This window comes from Carcharhinus amblyrhynchos, chromosome 10, assembly GCF_965287045.1.
Source record: "Carcharhinus amblyrhynchos chromosome 10, sCarAmb.v2.hapA, whole genome shotgun sequence".
NCBI lineage: Eukaryota > Metazoa > Chordata > Chondrichthyes > Carcharhiniformes > Carcharhinidae > Carcharhinus > Carcharhinus amblyrhynchos.
Window position 1 is genome coordinate 41,829,772 of NC_137333.1, and position 15,331 is coordinate 41,845,102.

Genomic DNA, 15,331 nt, shown 5'->3' on the forward strand with positions numbered 1-15,331 from the left:
GCATCATTAGGCGGTGAACTACCCAAAGCGAAAAGGTAGGGACTTCGAAATGACGTATGATGAAGAGAATTCTGTGGAAGAGGATGAAGATAATGATGAATCCAAATAAATTAAACAGGTCACAAGGACTTTCAGTCCAGTACGGCTTACTTAAATTTGGTGATGTCAACGTATTGAACAGAATTGTATTTCCATTTAAAACAACTACAAGTGATTTTACTGATGTAAAAGCAAAATATTGTGGATACTAAAAATCTGAAATCAAAATAGAAAATGTGGCACTGGGAACCAGCAAGCTATGGGCCATTGTAATTGAACTAAGAGATTTGCATTGGTTAACTGGATGAATAGAATTGAATATTATGTTTTAAACATGTTAGTTATGTTGTAGAGTTTGGCATAATCTACTGTTCTGTTTTAATAAATATTCTATTTTTCAGATGCATTTGTGAAGTAATTAACGAAGCAGTATTGAAGCACAATATAATCTATGTGTCAAGTGCAGGCAATAATGGACCTTGCCTTTCCACTGTTGGGTGTCCAGGAGGAACTACTTCTAGTGTCATTGGTAGGAACTGATGTTATTTAACTCCTCTCTGAGTATATCCATAGGTTTTTGTTTTCAAATCCCTTCGACTAATTTTCTCCCTTTCCCAAAGATACTGTTGCTGAGGTTCCACAGCAGTTACCAAGTGTTTATCGTACTTCACTCAAGTGCTATGAACCTAGACAGTAACTGCCTACAAGCAATTTAACTGCAGTGATCATCACTGTCAAGCTTTATCCTGCTTCCCTCTATTGCCCACACTTGCAGTAAGGGTAGGCAGATCACCTGATGAGGGGGTGGGGTGTTGTCATCAACTTTCAGCATCCCAACCAGGAGGCATCAAGAGGAACTGTATTGCTGCTGTAGCCATACCTGCTAAAATCAGCTCACTCAGCACTGACCAGGGGTCAGACCTAATCCTTTCCAATTTATACATCACTGCAACTAATTAATACAAACAAACAAATTAGGAGCAGAAGTAAGTCATTTGGCTGTTTGAGCTTGCTCCACCATCTAACAATGTCATGTTTGAACCGTTTTGTGTTTCAAATTCTATATTCTCAGCTACCTCTGATAACCTTTGATTTCCTTGCCTAACAAGAATCTATTTAATTCTATCTTAAAATTATTCAACAAACCTACCTCCTCCACCTTGGGACAGAGTGTTCGAAAGTCGTCCAACCCTACGTGAGAGAAAAAAATTCTCGTCATCACTGTCCTAAAAGGGGAAACTCTTATTTATTAACAGTTGCAATAATTCTGGACTCAACTATGTGAGGAAACATCCTTTCCATGTCTACCTTGTCAAGACCATTCAGAAGCTTATATGCTTCAATCAGTTACCACTCACTCTTTGAAACTCCAAAGAACAGTACAGCACAGGAAACAGGCCCTTTGGCCCTCCAAGCCTGTGCCGCTCATTGGTCCAACTAGACCATTTGTTTGTATCCCTCCATTCCCAGTCTGCTCCAGTGGAAACAAGCCCTGTCTGTCCAACCTTTCTTCTAAAGGCAACCCACTTATTCTAGGTATCGATTTAATAAACCTCTGAACCGCCTGCTTAAATAAAGAGACCAAAGTTGCGCCCAATATTCAAGGTGTGTCTTCAACAATGCCCTGTATAATCGAAGCATAACATCACTATTTTATGTTCAATTTCTCTCATAATAAAGAATAGCTTCCTTTATTATTTACTTACTTTCATACTAACATTTTGTGATTCTTATACTAGGACACCTAGATCCTTCTGCACATAGGGATTCTGCAACCATTCTTGATTTAATTGATAATTTGTTTTTTTATTCTTTCTGCCAAAACAAGCAACTTTACCTTGTGCTTCATCTGCCAGATTTTTGCCCACTCACTTAACTATTGAAATCTCTGCAGCCTCCTTATGTCCTCTTCACAACATACTTTCCTACATATGTTTGTATCATCTGCAAATCTAGCCACCATGTCTTCACTCCCCTCTAAGTTATGTGTAAATTGTAAAAAGCTGAAGCACCAGCACAGACCCCTTTTGAGACACGTCCTGCATATCAGAGAAACACCCGTTTATGTTTACTGTCTGTTTTCTGTCAGCCAGCCAATCTTCTATCCATGAACTTTTTTCCAAAATAACTTCTGAGTTGGCACCTTATCAAATGCTGCCTGGAAATCCTAGTACATACATCTATAGACTCACCTTTATTCACAGTGCATGTTATACCTTCAAAGAACTCTAGTAAATTGGTTAAACATGATTTCCTTTTCACAAAACCACATGGACTCTTCCTGATTATCTTGAGGTTTTCTAAGTGCCCAGCTATAACTTCCTTAATGACTGATTAAAATACCTTTTCCGTGACACACATCAAGATAACTGACTTTATAGTTTTCTGTTCATTACCTGCCTGCCTTCTTGATTAAAGAGGTTATATTTGCTACTTTCCAGACTGATGGAACTAGAATCCAGCAAACTTTACCTCATTAGTCAATTCTTTTAGAACCCTAGAATGAAGCCGACCTGGACCTGTAGACTTGTCAGCCCACTGCTGTATCAGCTTGCTCAATACCAATTCCCTAGTGATTGTAATTTCCCAAGTTGCTCCCTTCCACCTCCTGGTTTACAGTTATTACTGGAATGTTTTCTGTGTACTCTGTGGTGAAAACAGAAGGGAAGCATTTTTGTCCACTTTACCCATCATTTCATTATTGTCTACCATTAACTCCCTATTGTCACTCTGTAGAGGACCAACGCTCACTTTACTTACCCTTTTCCTTTTTTAATACCTGTAGAACTCTTGCTATCTATTTTTACATTTCTAGCTGGTTTACCTTGACTAAAATGCATCTTTAAATAACAGTTCTCTTAACTTTATGAAAATACCTATTGGATAATGAGATTGTTATTTAACTTTTGCCTTTATTGATGATCTCTTATTGTAAAATCATCCAGTAATGCCTCTTAACCAAATAATTTCTAATATGGCCGAAGACGACTGAGGACCAATTTCAGCTATTGTTAAAGATTAAATTAATGAATATAAACTGATTAAACTCCAAATCTATTGTTAGCATTTCAATACAAGAAAAATATTGCTTTATTCATTCATTATGTGATGTACAATTAACACTTCATCCAGATACCATTTTGGTAAAGATTCATTTTTGCTACTTACAAATTTGTGAAATAACTAATGCACTTGGAGCTTCCTGCTTCTGTGCTCATCAGTCTACTATTTTCCATTCAATCGGCAGAAAATTACAGGTACTCTTAGTTCCTAGTTGGAATTCTGTCTCAGAATTTCAAATTGAACTCTGTATATGTTTTTTTTTTCTGAGTTAAGAATTCAACTGGCAATTAATAATTCATGTATGACAGTCTAAGCTTCTTGTGTTAAGTATCATCAATCTGTGGCAGAAATTAGTTTCTGTTTAAATTATTTGAAATTCAATTTTGACTACTAGCTTTGCAACCGTGTGAATGTTCTCCAGATGTAGTAATTGCTAAATTCAGCTGTCTAGTACCTACAACCATCACTTCTAATGATGCGTGGCAAAAATCAATAACATAGGTATTTTCTTTTCCCTTATTGAATACAAATCACTGAGCAATTAAACAGATTGATCTCATATTTGTGATCCTTGTTCGCTTAGATGTGTTTCAGCATTTTCTTGAGTGAGTTTATCCCAATCAAGCTAATGTAGAGAGTATTAAGAGTGATTTAATGCCCAATCATTCTGTGGCACAATATTTTACTTTGATCATGTGCTGGACACCCCAATGTTATCTGCTATAATTTGCTTAGTCCCTTTTAAATCTTCAGAACTAGTTCAATGGGCTGCTATTTTAATTTATATATGAACTTTTCTATCATCTAGTCCCTCTTGATTGAACTTTAAACCTTTTGTGTATAAGCATTACATTCAACAGAGAGTTTTTTTTTGTTGGTATTTTATGATGATTATTGTTTATTTAATTGGGTCTGAAGCGTTTGTCTGAAGACGAAGCACGGTCATTTAAAAATGTCTAGGTGACTATTATCTGGTTGCGTAACTGGCAATGATTATGAGAAATAAGTTGTTGGATGATGTGGGATTGCATAACTTGGAGCTTGTCCATTATGTTTTCTTGTTTGACTGGCTGACATGTCCAGCCTGTTGTCGCATTGTTTAATCTGAACTGTACAATTTTTTTTCAAAGGACAAACCAATGTTGTTAATCTAAAGTATCTCCATGGATTTTCTATTTTAAATGTTCTATCTACAGCATTTCTCTGGAGGCCTCCATGTCATGCATCACTTCATTCTAGAGGCCCAGAATACAAACTTTGAAGGATGTGATCTGAGGGAATAATGTTTTTTTGCATATCTGACCTGTAATATTGGTGTTTGGTAGATTGGTCTATATAATAAAGCTCCTCCCCAAACGAAGGGGCGAAATCTATTGCTTTTGAGTAGCTTCCAATGAATGGTCCATAACGTTTGTACCATTTTTGAATATTGGATACAAGTGACATGCCTTCACAACTTAGGTTTTCAAAGTCAGAAGGTTTAGAAAAGTTCTTCACTTTGCCTTTTCATTTTCAAATGTATCCTAAATTTTTTTGCAGCTGTAGAAATTTAAATCATTCCTTAAACCAGGTTATTAAGAATGCACTGAACTGTCAAAGATTATAACACTTATTCCAGGGGGCATTTCAGATATGTTTACTTGATGAAATTGAAATTCTTCTGCACACGATGGGGAGCTATGTTAAAATTTGCTTATTTGAAGAATGTAAGCAGAATTTAAATCTATTCTGGTAAGTTTAAAACATGGCAGAAGTCCAAAATGTTTAATATGGTAGTGGAATTATACTCCATCCAGTAACAACTCAGACTCTTCTAGAGGATCCCGTAATACTAGATTGCGATGGCACATATATGCCGAAATTCTACCACCTGTCCCGGAACGGGAGTCAGAGTGGGCGAGGGGCGGGCAGTGGGAAGATCCGTTGACCTCGGGCAGGATTTTCCGGTCTCAAGTCGAGCGAGACCATAAAATCCTATCCGTGGATTCAGTGTTTTTGCATGTATGACCTGTAGTATTGGTGTTGGTAGATTGGTCTATTTAGGAATGAGTTATTTTGCTGTATTACTGTTTTCTTTTGTAATATCAAGGCAAACATACATTAATGGATTGCTAGTAATCTAGAAGCAATATAATATTTAATAAATACTGCCAACTTGTGCAAATAAATTAGACCCGAGCAATTAATTTCTCACAAACCTAACAATTACAATTTATGACATAAGTAATTCCAGCAGGCACTGATTGCATTATATAATTTCTAAATTCAATGAGTTTATCTACAGGTGTTGGTGCATATGTCTCACCTGACATGATGATTGCTGAATATTCCTTGCGAGAAAAGCTGCCTGCCAACCAATACACCTGGTCTTCAAGAGGACCATGGTAAGCAACAGCTGTGTTGGTCAACTCTTAGGTGTTTGGGAAACTTATTGTGAATAGGGCAGCAGTAATGACTACATTACAAAAATAAGGAGCACTGTTCTTATTAATGAATCTGTTAACCTATTTTTTCAGAATTCCTCCGTTCAATTTGAATTAAGTCATTAATTTTTTGGCCACATTTTCCAAGCAGTGGTAATGACGAGTGGATCACTCATAAATTCCCTTGACTTGATGCTGCTGCGTATTTCTTCTGATCCTGGCTTTCAAAAAAGTGCACAATGCAGTATCCCTCAATATTTTGGCCTTTATTGCATAGGGGGTTGGAGGTTAAAGATAGGAGGGTTTTGTTGCAATTGTACAAGGTGTTGGTGAGGCCTCATCCAGAATTCTGCATACGGTTTTGGTCGCATTACCTAAAAAAGAATATAGTAACATCGGAGTCAGCCCAAAAGAGATTCACCAGGCTAATTCATGGGATGAGAAAGTTGGTCCTTTCAAGAGAGACTATATTGTTTGGGTCTGTGTTCCTTTGAGTTTAGAAGAGTGAGGGGTGACCATATCCAAACCTAAAGATCCTGAGGGGTCTTGACAGTGTAGATAGTGAAATGTTTTGACTTATGGGAGAGTCTCGAACAAGTGGACATAGCTACAAGGTAAAGGGTCAGTCATTTAAAATGGAGGCGGTGAATCTTTGGAATTCTCTGACCCAAAGGTGAGTGGAGGCTGAATTATTAGAAATATTTAAAGTGGAGGTGGATAAACATTTGATAGATCAAGGAATAGAGGGCTATGGGGAAATGGCACAGAAAAGGAGTTGAGACTGATATAGATCAGCTATGATTGTAGTGGGTAGCAGGACAGACTTGAAAGGCCTGGTGGACTTCACTTGCTTCTATTTCTGGTGTTGTGTTCTCAAGGAATTTCACTGAAGTGGAATAGAGTCAGGGAAAGAAAGGGCACACCATCTTTTAAGTTTAAATGACTAGTTTGAAAGTTAGTAAATGAGTGAATGAAAGAATTCACGAGAGCGGGTAAGTGGGTAAGGTAGATGATTAGGCGTGGAGAGTTTGGTCGGGAAGGATAGTCAGGTAGACAGGAAGGCTATTGGATCTATTTGAGTGGGATCGTTGGTTCACTGGAGGTCAGTGGTATTCAGGTTGGACCTAGAGTTAGTAAGGAGGTGTAGACAGTTCTAGCCAAGGATAGCCAGGTGGTCAGAACAGTTAGTCAGGTCCAGTTAGGAGGGTCAGTTGGTCGAGTGTTGCGAGAAGTAGTCAGGTCGAAGGGGAAGTTGGCTAATCATTTGCAAGGGGGGAGGCGGGGGTGCAGTCTCCAGGGGAGTAGGAAAATTATCCTAACAAAATCATCCTGACAGCCCAGAGACTGTAAGATTTGATTTTGAATGGTATAAACGGTAGCATGGTGGTTAGCACTGCTGCTTCACAGGTCCAGGGACCTGGTTCAACTCCCAGCTTGGGTCACTGTCTGTGTGTAGTTTGCACATTCTCCTCGTGTCTACGTGGGTTTCCTCCAGGTACTCCGGCTTCCTCCCGCAGCTCAAAGATGTGCAGGTTAGGTTGATTGGCTATGCCCTTAGTGTCCTGAGATGCGAAGGTTAGAGGGATTAGTGGGTAAATATGTAAGGATGTGGGGGTAGGGCCTGGGTGGGATTGTGGTTGGTGCAGACTCGATGGGCCAAATGGCCTCTTTCTGTGCTGTTGGAAAATACAAGTTCTTAGAAAGACATTGCACCTATTTATATTTGAGAACCATTGGCGTTCAGTCAAAAAAAAGCATTCTTAATATGTGATGAAATGTTTATAGTTTCTTTACTCAGGGAAGAAATGTCTCCTCAGGGGATGAGTTCAGTTGATTCTGTTCATCATACTCGTACCAGTAGTCAGTATTACCGTTTATTCATATATTTTGACATGGGTAGGCAAAATTTGAGTTCACAATGTTGTTGCATTCAATCATGTGGTAGGACCCTGATTCTTTGGCAAATCTGACCTTGACATGTTGGACATGACAAAGCTCCTCTTCAAATGAAGAGGCCAAATCTATTGCTTTTGAGTAGCTTCCAATGAATGGTCTATAATGTTTGTTCCATTTTTGAATATTGGATGCAAGTGACATACGCTCACAACTTAGGTTTTCAAAGTCAGCAGGTTTAGAAAAATTCTTCACTTTGCTTGTCATTTTCAAATGTAACCTAATTTTTTTGCAGTTATGGAAATTTAAATAATTCCTTAAACCCGGTAACTAAGACTGAACTAAACTGTCAAAGATTATTTTTATTCCAGTCAGAACTTCAGTTATGTTTACTTGATGAAATTGAAATTCTGCACACGTGGGGAGCTAAGATAAAATTTACTCATTTGAGGAACATAGGCAGAGTTTATATCTATTCTGGTAAATTTAAAATGTGGCAGAGGTCCAGAATGTTTAATACATAGTGGAGTTATACTGCATCCAGTGACAACTCGGACTCTTGCAGAGGATCCCATAATACTGGACTGCAATGGTACATACATACCAGAGTTCTACCACCCCATCCAGCACGGGAATCAGAATAGGCGCGAGGTGGACAATTGAGAAGGCCCGTTGACCTAGAGCAGGATTTTCCAGTCTCGGGTTGAGCGAGGCAGGAAAATACCATCAGTAGATTCAAAGTTTGACTGCAACTTTAGCATTGGGATTGTCAAAATAGTTATTTTTTCTACTGGGCAATAAAGTAACAAAACAATAGTAATATTCATTTCAGGCAAAAACCAGTCTCGGAGATAAAACAAAATCGAGCTTCTATACCCTGATATCATCAGATTGGTATGTATAGAACACTCAAGATAAAAGTTGGAAAATGAAATTTTATCCATGTTGACATGGAGCCTTAAGAACCTTCTGTATAACCACTTATTCAAAATAATTCAATTTTTCTTGTTGGTTAAATTTTATGATGTGTTTACCTGATCCATTTCTGATGCTGCCAGTTTGCCAATTGAAAGTGTTACAATAAATGAAGAGTTAGGATTTAAGTTTAGGATGGCTGATTTGTATAATTTCCTTTAATTGTTCATATCACTAGGAAGGCCAGCATTTATTGCCAGCCCATATTTGTCCTTGAGAATTTCTTGAATAGTTACAATCTTTGTGGTGTAGACATTCTGCTTGTGCTGATAGGCAGAGTTCTAGGATTTTGGATCAATTATGATGAAGAAATTATAATTCATTTCCAAGTTATGCAGGTGTTAACTTGGAGGGGAACTTGCATATGGTGTTGTTTTGATGTGTCTGCTGCTCTAGCGAGTAGAGGTCAAGATTTAGTAGGTGCTGTGAAAGAAACCTTGGTGAGTTTCTGCAGTTGGTGATGGTACACACTGCTGCTACCATGGTTGAGAGAGTATTTGAAGTGGTGGATGTGTGCTACAGGAGGAATGCTGATATGATTGGCAATAGAGTTTCTTAAAAGAAAACGTGGAATTACTTTTCTGTATTATAGACTAATTTTCTCCACCTGACTTTTGTCTTATGAGTGTAGCTTACAAGATTTATTTCATGTATTTTTAGTGCGGATGGTGCTCTTGGAGTGAGTATCAGTGCACCAGGTGGTGCCATAGCTTCTGTCCCAAACTGGACACTTCGTGGAACACAGTTGATGAATGGAACCTCAATGTCTTCTCCAAATGCTTGTGGAGGTATCGCTTTGCTTCTCTCAGGTAATTAACAACTAACTCTGAACAAATGAATGAATAGTTTGTGGAAACAGAATGTTTTACTTGTATCAGTATACTTGACCATTAATTTCAGCACTGGAATTAGGTAGAGGTGCATTTCTATAAACTGTTTGTAGATATGGGTCACGCAGCTCACATACCTAAAACGTTAACCTTTTTTCCCCACAGATGCTGTCATAAGCTGCTGAGTATTCTCAGCATTGTCTGTTTTTGATTCAAAGCAATTGCTTGTTTAATAAAATAGTTTGACCTATATATTAATGCACTTCAGTCCTTTGATGTCCGAAGTAGTTCATTAGTCATGGTAATAAAGATGCTCATTTAAATATGGAAAACATATCCTTCAAATCTTGTGAAAATGTTGGTCATATTGCAGTTCCTCTGATGTGAGACTTTGTTGCCCATCCCTAGTTGAACATGCGAATGTGATGGAGAGTCACCATGAACTGCTGTAGTTCATGTGGTGTAGTATAATGATAGCACTGTTTGGAAGGGAATCTCAAGAGCTTGATTCCGTGACAATACAGGAAGTGATATAGTTCCAAGTCAGGATGATATGCAACTCAGGGGAATTTGCAGGTGTTAGTCTTATGTGTTCACCATCTTTGGCCTTCTGGAATGCAGAGGCTATTTGTTTGGAAGGTTCTTTCAAAGGAGACTTGGTGAGTTGCATCTTGTTGATGGTATGCCTTGCTATCAATTATGAGGAACCTTTTTAAATCATTGGCTTCAGCTATTTCATGATGTGGATATGCTGGCATTGGACTGGCGTAAACACAGTAAAAAGTCTGACAACACCAGGTTTAAGTCCAACCGATTTATTTGATAGTAAACTCACAAGCTTTCGGGTTTGTCCCTTTGTCAGGTGAATAGAGAGTTCTGGCCTCAGACAGAGCATATAAAGCACTCACAGTTTACAGATTACTGATTAAAATGCGAATCTTTACACCTAACGTGCTGTTCAAGTCCTAAAGTGGCCGACAATGTGAGTGGAAGGAGCACTGATCACAGGTTAAAGAGATGTGTATTGTCTCCAGACAGTACGGTAAGTGATGTTTTGCAAACCCAGGCAAGTCACGGGGGTTACAGATAGTGCGACATGAACCCAGGATCCCTGTTGAGACCGTCCTCGTGTGTGGAACTTGGCTATCAGTCTCTGCTCAGCGACTCTGCACTGTCGTGTGTCATGAAGGCCACCTTTGAGAATGCTTACCCGAAGGTCAGAGGCTGAATGCCCGTGACCACTGAAGTGTTCGCCAACAGGAAGGAAACAGTGACATTCTCATTCTAATCAGTAATCTGTAAACTGCCTGTGCTTTATATGCTCTGTCTGAGGCCAGAACTCTCCATTCACCTGACAAAGGGACTAACCCGAAAGCTTGTGAGTTTACTATCAAATAAATCGGTTGGACTTAAACGTGGTGTTGTCAGACTTTTTACTGTGTTCAGCTATTTCAAACAGAAGAGTAAATATTGGTGCTATAACTCCATTATTTCTATATCAAATGCAAAACTGATTAAATATTTTAGACAATTCACCAAGTTCCCATTTCTTTTTAAATTGTATATGAAATTTCTTTGATTTCTGTTGTGTCCACTGATCTATTTTCAATACTCAGTTCTGATAGTGTTAACAAAAAAAAGCTCCACATTCGTAATGAATAGGCACACTTGTCTTTTGGAATAAAATGCCTGCATAAGACCATAGAGGGGCAGAATTAGGCTACTTGGCCCATCAAGTCTGCGCTGCCATTCAATCATGGCTGATACATTTCTCAACCACATTTATCCACCTTTCCCCCATTACCTTTGGTCCCCTTACAAATCAAGAACCTACCTATCTCTGTTTTAAATGCACTCAAAGACATGCCTCCACAGCCTTCCATTGCAATGAATTCCATCAATTCACTACCCTCTGAAGAAATTTCTCCTCATCTCAATTCTATAGGGTCATCTCTTTACTCTGAGGCTGTGTCATCAGATCCTAGTCTCTCCTACCAAGGGAAACACTTTCCTCATGCCCATTCTATCCAGGCCTTGCAGTATTCTGCAATTTTCAGTGAGATCCCTCCATTCCCTCCCCCTTCTTGTTAAATTGTATGATGTTATAGTATATTAGCGTTAAGAACAGAATACTCTCTTTCATTGCCCATTGATGTCAGGCACTGCCAAGTCAGGTACAAGCTAATCACTCATAGCCATTCCATCCTCAGCCCCAGCCAGCCTTTCTCCAATCCCCCATTTTTCATTAAGGGCGTGTCATTATTTCTGTTTTCTATCTGTTTTCAAACATCTGCACTCTGGCATCTGTTGTTCCCCTGGCAAGAAATGGCCCAAATAAAGTTATGACCTGCATTCTCACTGATTTGTAACCGTAATGCATTGCCTCTCCTTCAAGCTCTTTACAGAGTTTGATACAGTCATCTCTTTTATCCTTCTTCAATGTCTTTTTGTTTGCTCTGTGGAATTGGTCTGGCATATTTCCAACAGCTGCCTGTTTGAATGTTCAATAAGAAGTCCCACAGCACCAAGTCCAACAGGTTTATTTGGTAGCACGAGCTTTCGGAGAGCTGCTCCTTCATCAGGTGAGTGCAGGATTTGTTTCACAAACAGGGCATATATAGACACAAACTCAATTACAAGATAATGGTTAGAATGCAAGTCTTAACAGTAATCAAGCCTTTACAGGTGCAGACAATGTGAGTGGAGAGAGGGTTAAGCACACATTAAAGAGTCTCAAGCCAGGACAGTTAATGAGATTTTGCAAGCTTAGGCAAGTCGTGGGGGTTACAGATAGTGTGACATGAATCCAAGATCCCAGCTGAGTCCGTTCTCGTGCAGAACTTGGCTGTTAGTTTCTGTTTGGCGTTTCCGCATCGTTATGTGCTTTGAAGGCCGCCTTGGAGAATGCTTATCCGAAGATCAGAGGCTGAATGCCTTGACTGCTGAAGTGTTTCCCAACAGGAAGGCAACACTCCTGTCTGGTGATTGCCGAGTGTTGTCCATTCATCCATCTGCATGGTCTCGCCATGTATCATTCCTCAGGACACCCTGTTCTGCAGCGTATCAGGTCAACGATGTTGGCCGAGTCACAAGAGTATGTGCCGTGTGCCTGGTGGATGATGTTCTCGGTGAGATGATGGCATCTGTGTCGATGATCCGGCACATCCTGCACAGGTTGCTGTGGCAGGGTTGTGTGGTATCGTAGTCACTGTTCTGCTGAAGGCTGGGTAGTTTGCTGTGTACAGTGGTCTGTTTGAGGTTGTGCAGTTGTTTGAAGGCAAGTAGGGGTGTGGGGATGGCTTTGGCAAGATGTTCATGAAGGCTCTGGAGAAGATGTTGTAGCTTCTTCCCTCCGGGGAAGTACTGGACGATGAAGGGTACTCTGTCTGCCATGCCCCATGTTTGTCTTCTGAGGAAGTCAGTGCGACTTTTCGCTGTGGTGCGTCGGAACTGTCGAATGATGAGTTGAGCGCCATATCCTGTTCTTATGAACGCATCTTTCAGCATCTGTATATGTCTGTTGCGATTTTCCTCATTTCAGCAGATCCTTTGTCTTGTCCTTTGGGGATGGCTTCTTTAATGTGTTCAGGATGAAAGCTGGAGAAGTGGAGCGTCGTGAGGTTATCCGTGGGCTTGTCGTACAGTGAAGTGCTGAGGTGACCGTCCTTGATGGAGATGCGTGGGTCCAAGAATGCAACAGATTCCAGAGAGTAGTCCAAGGTGAGTTTGATGGTGGGCTGGAACTTGCTGATGTTCATTATGTAGTTGTTTCATTGTTTGCCGTGAGCCCAAAGAAAGAAAATGTCATCAGTGTATCTAGTATCAATGTATCAATGTTGGTTGAAAGTCCTGTGTGGTGAAGTAGTTTTGTTTGAACGTCTGCATAAAGATGTTGGCATATTGAGGTGCGAATTTGATTCTCACGGCTGTTCCATGTGTCTGGATGAAGAACTGGTTGTTGAAGGTGAAGATGTTGTGATCCAGGATGAAGTGAATGAGTTGTAGAATTGCGTCTGGAAATTGGCAGTTGTTGGCATTGAGTACTGAGGCAGTTGCAGCAATGCCATCGTCATGGGGGATGCTGGTTTATAGTGCCTAGCCATCCATTGTGATGAGGAGTGTTCCTGGTTCAACTGCTCCATGGGTGCTGTGCTTCTATGAGGAGTCCATAGTGTCGTGACAAAAGCTGGGGGTTCTTTGTATGATGGGTTTCAGGGTGTCCTCTTCGTAGCCAGAGACCTACACAGGGTCCCATTGTCTGATACGATGGGATGGCTGAGCGTGTTGGCCTTGTGTGTCTTCGGGAGACAAATCTCCGATGCAAGGAGTACGTAGGATGAGAGCACAGACAGTGCTCTGAAAGTCCGGATCAAATGTCTTGATCACTTGGTTGAGTTGATGGGTGTGTTCTTTGGTCGGATCTACGGGCAACTGCCTGTAGTGTTCCTTGTTATTCAGTTGTTGGTACACTTCTTTCAGTAGTCCGTTCTGTTCGGAATGGCAGTGGCTCCTCCTTGTTCACTGGTTTGAGGACAATGTCGCGGTTGGTCTGGAAAGCGTAGGTGGCATTGTGTTGTGCTTAGGTGACATTTGGGGCTGTCTTGAGTGCAGCTGATGAATCTGGCATTGATGCACCTCCTGATGGCTTGGGCATACATGTTGAGTCGAGGACAGTGGCCTTCTGGAGGAGTCCAACTCGGCTCTTTCCTCTTTGTTTGCTGCACCGTGGATCTCTCTGTCAACTCTTCTGGTTCGTTGGCTGTTGACCTCTTGGGGTTTGTGGAAAAACTTGCGGAGTCTCATTCGCCTGATGAATTCCTCTGTGTCCGCTGCGAGACTGATGGGGTCCATTTTGGTAGTGGGGCAAAAATTGAGCTCTCAGCTGAGAACTTCGACTTCACTGAAAGATGCCCTTGTAAGAACAGGATATGGTATGAAACTCATTGATCGATAATTCTGATGCGCCACAGCGTGAAACCGCACAGACCTCCTCAGAAGACAAACACAGGACATTTCGTTGCCTTGGCCAACATTGTCTACCTGATATACTGCAAGAAAGGATGTCCCAAGGCATGGCACATTGGCGAGACCATACAGATGCTACAACAATGGATGAATGAACAGCGCTCAACAGTCACCAGACAGGAGTGTTCCCTTCCTGTCAGGGAACACTTCAGCAGTCAAGGGCATTCAGCCTCTGATCTTCGGGTAAGCGTTCTCCAAGGCGGCCTTCAAGAGACACGACAAAGCAGAATCGCTGAGCAGAAACTGATAGCCATGTTCAGCACACATGAGGATGTCCTCAACCAGGATCTTGGGTTCATGTCACACTACCTGTAACTCCTGGGCTTGCAAAATCTCACTAATTGTCCTAGCTTGGGATAATTCACACCTTTTTTAGCCTGTGCTTAACCCTCTCTCCACTCACATTGCCTGTACCTGTAAAGACTTGATTACCTATTAAGACTCGCATTCCAACCATTATTTTGTAAATGAGTTTGTGTCTGTATAGGTCCTGTTTGTGAAACAAATCCTGCACTCATCTGATGAAGGAGCAGCACCCTGAAAGCTCGTGCTACCAAATAACCCTGTTGGACTTTAACTTGGTATTGTGAGGCTACTTACTGTGCCTATCCCAGTCCAACGTCAGCAACTTCACAGCTTTAAATGTTAACACGAGCATCTCAGTATTTTGGCTTTTCTTCACACCAGTATCCTGTGGGCCTTGGTTGCAATGGAATACATGTTCAACCCCTTCTCCACTTACCTGCACACTGACAAGGGGCCTGCTTAGACCATCAGACATAGAAGCAGAATTAGGCCACTCAGCCCCTTGAGTCTGCTCCATCATTCAATTATGACTGATATTTTTCTCACCCCATTCTCCTGCCTTTTCCCCACAATCCCTGATCCCCTTATTATTCAAGAGGCTATTTATTACTGTCTGAAACTCACTCAGTGACCTGTCCTCCACAGCCTTCTGCGGCAAAGAGGTCCATGGATTCACCACACTGTAGCTGAAGAAATTCCTCCTCATCTCTGTTTTAAAAGATCGTCCCTTTAATCTGAGGTCGTGCCTTCTGGTTCTAGTTTTTCCTACTAGTATCC

At 40.8% G+C, this 15,331-nt stretch overlaps 1 protein-coding gene across 5 annotated transcripts in view; it reads left to right on the plus strand.

Annotated features, from left to right (window-relative positions):
- tpp2 (tripeptidyl peptidase 2) overlaps window positions 1-15,331 on the plus strand; it is a 136,141-nt gene that overhangs the window by 40,709 nt on the left and 80,101 nt on the right. For all 5 annotated transcript variants that reach the window (XM_080196914.1, XM_080196916.1, XM_080196917.1 and 2 more), the window contains exons 9-11: window positions 441-568; window positions 5,387-5,486; window positions 9,054-9,202. In XM_080196914.1, the coding sequence (XP_080053040.1) occupies window positions 441-568; window positions 5,387-5,486; window positions 9,054-9,202 (377 nt within the window). The remainder of the gene's footprint in view (window positions 1-440; window positions 569-5,386; window positions 5,487-9,053; window positions 9,203-15,331) is intronic.